We start from the raw sequence: 2,140 nt of genomic DNA on the forward strand, positions 1-2,140 counted from the left end.
ACGTGCCAGGTTTTGGAGGTGAAGGAAAGCCGGAGTACCCTGAGAAAAACCACCGGCCTACTATCAGTACCTGGCAACTGTCCAACGAAGGTTTCGAACTCGCAACCCAGAGGTTTAGGGCTAGTGATAAAGTGTCGGGACACCTTAACTACTCCGCCACCGCGGCCCTCTATTAGGCCTGTTAGGACGCATGCTATATACAGCATGTCGTGAGAGGCGGCTAATTGGGCCCTCCTTGCTGAGTCGGGGTGGTCTCTCTAATTTCTTCTGTTTAGGGGATATTGGGGAACCCTATAATAAGGCCCGCTTGTATAACGCTGTGTTCGCACTTTATAACGGCGTCACCTGTTGCGTACGTGTTAACAACTTACATACGGATTGGCTATCTGTGTCCCGTGGCGTAAAACAAGGATGTTTAGCCTCACCGACGCTATTCGCGCTGTATATAAACGATTTAATTGAGGAGCTGAACTCCTCTGGTGAAGGAATCGACATAGACGGCGTTAGTCTGAGTTGTCTTTTTTACGCTGACGATATTGTGCTAATGACGTCATCAGAAGACAAGTTACAATCGCTTTTGAACATAGTGTCATCATGGTGCGCACGCTGGCGGTTATCCGTGAATTCTGGGAAGACAAAGATAGTACATTTTAGACCTCGGAGCTTACCTGCTACCCAGTATGCATTTAATTGTAACGGCCATTCTTTGGAACGCATGGATCGAAATAAATATTTAGGCCTCTGGTTTGACGAACATGCTGATATGAAGCTAGCAGTGCAAGAACTATCAAAATCTGCAAGTCGAGCCCTTGGACTTCTTATTTCAAAGTTTTACCGTGCCGGTGGAATGACGTACTCTGTATTCACAAAACTTTATGAAAGTCTAGTACAGCCAGTGCTACTGTATTGCTCTGCAATTTGGGGTCAGGCTGAACGTAGAGAAATCAACAACGTCCAAAACAGAGCAATCAAGGTGTTTCTTGGAGCGACAAAGAATACGTCAAACGCCGGCGTCATTGGTGACATGGGCTGGTTGTCTACCCTTAGCAAACAGAGGATTGAAGTGTTCAGGTTCTACTGTCGTGTGAAGTCTGCTAACCCTGACAAGTTACTAAGAAAGATTCACAACTGGTCCATGCGAAGGCGTGATTCGTGGGACGCGCGGGTAGTGAAACTCGGGAAAAAATACAGTATCGAAAACTTATTGGAATCTGCCGTCAGACCCACTTATCACACTGTAAACGCCATTAAACTTAAAGTTCAACAAAAAGACGAAAGTGACTGGTTCGGACAAATTTGGAACGATCGTGGTCTTGTGTACGGTAATAAGTTACGGACTTACCGGAAGTTTAAGAAAGACCGCAAACCAGAACATTATGCTAAACAGTACATGCCTAGACCTTACCGTAGCGTTCTAACCAAGTTACGTTGTGGAAGTGCTCCTTTAAGGATCGAGGCTGGTCGTTTCAGTATACCTCAAACTCCTTTAAACGAACGATTTTGTGTATTTTGTACAAACAATGTAGAAAATGAAATTCACTTTTTGTGTGAATGTCCTATGTACAGCGATCTAAGACTTAATCTTTTTCATTCTATGGAAAGCGTCTGCGAAAATTTTAAAGAATGTGATATCAATAACAAGTTTAATTTATTAATGGATAATTCAGATATTCAGTATTTATTAGGTAAAACAATATTTTTAATGCTTCGTAGAAGAAGAGTGTTTTTAAAAAATGCGTCTTCTTATCTATTCAAATGTACATGTATATTTGTAGTATTCTATGCTTTTAGTCTATGTAATATTTTTAGATGCATGTCCCTGTGTATTTAATGAAATATAGTTTTAATGACACAAAGTGTCTCATAAGCCAGTAATGGCTGGATGTTGATATAGTTTTATGTATTTTGAAAAGTTGTAATTGATATGTGTATATTTTAACATGTGACACTATAATAAAATATTTTATTGATTGATTGATTGTATCCCACTGCATGTCGTAGAAGCCGACTTTAAGTTGGTCTCTTGAAGATTCGGGCATTTTCTTCTATATATTTTATTTAGGGGACATTGAAGAGCTCAACATATATCTTCTGTCCCATGGCAACATTAAACTCCCATCAGATGTATAAAAGCTAACAC

General features: G+C 40.7%; 1 protein-coding gene across 1 annotated transcript; it reads left to right on the forward strand.

The window, feature by feature from the left end:
* Positions 1-733: 733 nt before the first annotated feature.
* Positions 734-1,726, forward strand: LOC117335116. Its single transcript, XM_033895037.1, has 2 exons — positions 734-1,397; positions 1,568-1,726. Exons 1-2 carry the CDS (start codon positions 764-766, stop codon positions 1,579-1,581), a joined length of 648 nt encoding a protein of 215 aa, XP_033750928.1. The 5' UTR covers positions 734-763; the 3' UTR covers positions 1,582-1,726.
* Positions 1,727-2,140: the final 414 nt, after the last annotated feature.

Source organism: Pecten maximus, chromosome 9 (assembly GCF_902652985.1).
Source record: "Pecten maximus chromosome 9, xPecMax1.1, whole genome shotgun sequence".
In the NCBI taxonomy this organism is placed as follows: domain Eukaryota; kingdom Metazoa; phylum Mollusca; class Bivalvia; order Pectinida; family Pectinidae; genus Pecten; species Pecten maximus.